Genomic DNA, 3,182 nt, shown 5'->3' with positions numbered 1-3,182 from the left:
CCCACCCCCACCCCCTGCCGCTTTCCCCCCTTGGTGTCCATACGTTTGTTCTCTACATCTGTGTCTCAATTTCTGCCGTGCAAACCGGTTCATCTGTAGAGCTCTTATGTTTATTTTGTTATCTTGCTGCTTAATAATAGCATTTTCTTTCAGTTTTATAGAAGAATGTGACTGTTTTCTAATTTTAAAAGGTTCTACCTACTAGTAAAATTTCCATGAATTTCTAAATATGTTATCTTTCATTATACTAGCTTGAACATTTGTTTAAGTTTTTGAACTTACCTCTTTAAGTAATAATCTTATAAAGCCAATTCTTTTTTTTTTTTCATGTAGAATCTTTAACTTGATGAACCCTTAGCTCCATTATATCACACATTCCCTACCCCATCCTCCCAGTGTAGTATATCACTGCTGAGGTTAAATCAATATTCATTTCTTGTAAATGTTAAGTACCAAGCTCAGTAGGACAGTGTGTTTTTTTTTCCCCTTGTATAGGTTTTTTTTTCCCCCTAAATAATTGTGTTACTTTTTTGTTTGCTTAGTTTTCATCTTACCAGTTGTCAAACCAATTTGAAAATTCATTAGCTCAGTTGTTGTTTTTTTTCTTGGAACCCCTTTGTCTGGAACCACCTTTTTCTGTTCCATTCGACCAGTTGTTCTTATTTCATAGCTGTTCTATAATCTTGCTTCATCATCATCATGGAACTTTTCTTTGTCTTTCTATTTTAATGGATCTCTGTGTTTTTTGGATTCCTTATTTTCTCTTTCATGGTTTATTTTCTCATTTTGATGGCATATATCCTCCTGTAAGTTCCTGAGAAAGGGTCATGTGAGACAATATTTTGAGATTTCACATATCTGAAAATATATTTAACCTGCTGTCTCCCCTTGTTGATAATTTGATTAGATGTCAAGATTTAGGTTGAAACTGTAATGGTGGGTATGTGACACAAATAGTGAACCCTAATGTAAAATATGGACTTAGGTTAATAGTATTATATCACTATTCATCAGCTGTATTAACATATCACTATTCATCAGCTGTATTAAATGTACTATACTAATGCAAGATGTTAATAATAGGGGAAATGGGGGAAGTGAGGAGTTACGTGGAAACTCTCTATACTTTCCGTTAAATTTTCTGTAAACCTAAAACCACTCAAAAAAATATTCCGTCTTTAAGTTAAACATCAACCACTTCATATGGTTCAACTTAAAAGTACATACTCTTTCACTGTTAAGTAAAGTGTTATCAGTCGGGTGCTTTACCCTTCATTCCTACCATGCCTGGTGTCCCAGAGTTTGGAGACTCTGGTTAAATTTCTCTACAAAGTAAGACGTCTGCCTCCTTTGGTTGTGGAAGAGAAGTACTTGCTGGAGTGCTCTTGGTGGGGGCAAGAGCATGGGTTCCATTGTTCTTCATACAGATTTTCAAGCAGTTCCCCTGTTTTTGGCCAGCTACCTTACTGCTGCTTTCTCTGGTACCTGGTGCCTCCAATTCCTGAGATGTTCCAGGGTTTTTTGTCCACATCAGCTTGCTCCTTGTATCTAGGTATCCCTTCACAAGCTGGCACTTAGGTTTTAGCTCCTTCAACTCCGTTAAATAATTTACCACACTTTGGCAGCTCTCCATCTACAAAAATTTGTGTCCTCCTTTTGTATTTTTTGTTTTGTTTTGAAGATTTATATCTTTTTTATTCATTTACTATTATTTGGTGAGATTTCTAAAGGAAGTGGAGAGGCATACTATGTTCAATATGTTCAATATGTCTTGTTTAACCAATCTGCTTTCATTTTGATCAATAAGGGTTTGGTTTTAATTCATTTTGTTTTCTTCTGTTTTTAATAATTCTAATTTATTGGTTATGTGTTCTCTTTAGAGCTCTGGGCAGCTCTCTTTGGGAGGATGCTATTGAAAGATGGTGCTTTTTAGATAACAAATAATACTTAAAATGTCTGGAAAAATTGTCTCCAGAATCATGGTTGTGAACTAAAGTGTATATTTTTAAGTTGTTCACAGGGCTTAGAGCTCCTGCCAGAGGACTGTTACTCTTTGGTCCACCTGGAAATGGGAAAACAATGCTGGTAAGAATTCTTTTTATTTTTATTTTTTAAACTTAAAAAAATATATATTTATTTATTTGGTTGTGCTGGGTCTTAGTTGCAGCATGTGTGCTCCTTAGTTGTGGCAGGTGGGCTCCTTAGTTACAGCTTGCTGGCTCCTTAGTTGTGGCATGCAAACTCTTAGTTGTGGTATGCATGTGGGATCTAGTTCCCTGACCAGGGATTGTATCTGGGCCCCTTGCATTGGGATTGCAGAGTCTTAACCACTGGACCACCAGGGAAGTCCCAAGAATTTTTTTTTTTTTTTGGTGGTATGCGGGCCTTGCGCTGTTGTGTCCTCTCCTGTTGCGGAGCACAGGCTCCGGACGCGCAGGCTCAGCGGCCATGGCTCACAGGCCTAGCCGCTCTGCGGCATGTGGGATCTTCCCGGACCGGGGCACGAACCCATGTCCCCTGCATCGGCAGGCGGAATCTCAACCACTGCGCCACCAGGGAAGCCCCCCAAGAATTCTTTTTAAATTTGCATGTTCTATTGAGATATTTGGGAGATAATATGAAAAAAGAAACTTTTCATTGTCCCTGAGTCTATTATTTATAACTTGCCTTTGCTATAATATACTTTTTTTTATGGCCACACTGCGTGGCTTGCAGGATCTTAGTTCCCTGACCAGGGATTGAACCCAGGGCCACAGCAGTGAAAACGCCAAGTCCTAACCTCTGGACCACCAGGGAACTCCCAATTTTTAAGCTAGTTTTTAATGACGAAGTAGGTGGAAACCCACATACGTTATCTTCCATAGTAGTTTGGGGCTGGCTAAATTTAATAGTGTAATTTTCATTATTTTCCCAAGTTAAATAATAAAATTTTACTGTAGAAGAGCTTACCTTACTATATTGAGTATCTTCCTAATCTTTGATTTTTTTTTTTTTTACTATTGTAACAGGTTTATTTAAATAAAATAATCAGCATGATACAGATTTCTTTCTTTTTTTTTTAATTGAGGCATAATTAACATACAACAGATTTTTTTTTTTCTGTGTCCTTTTGCCAAAAGTTTTTGGTAGGATTTGGATATCTTTCTTCTGCATAGCTCTCCTAGAGGGAAAACATAAATAGG

General features: G+C 37.3%; 1 protein-coding gene across 2 annotated transcripts in view; it reads left to right on the top strand.

Annotated features, from left to right (window-relative positions):
- Positions 1-3,182, top strand: part of SPAST (spastin) — a 59,570-nt gene that overhangs the window by 41,844 nt on the left and 14,544 nt on the right. For both annotated transcript variants that reach the window (XM_007450958.1, XM_007450959.1), the window contains one exon: positions 2,011-2,085. In XM_007450958.1, coding sequence (XP_007451020.1) covers positions 2,011-2,085 — 75 coding nt within the window. The remainder of the gene's footprint in view (positions 1-2,010; positions 2,086-3,182) is intronic.

This window comes from Lipotes vexillifer, unplaced genomic scaffold (genome assembly GCF_000442215.2).
Source record: "Lipotes vexillifer unplaced genomic scaffold, Lipotes_vexillifer_v1.1 scaffold776, whole genome shotgun sequence".
Taxonomy (NCBI): domain Eukaryota; kingdom Metazoa; phylum Chordata; class Mammalia; order Artiodactyla; family Lipotidae; genus Lipotes; species Lipotes vexillifer.
This window is presented reverse-complemented; position numbering and strand designations above follow the sequence as displayed.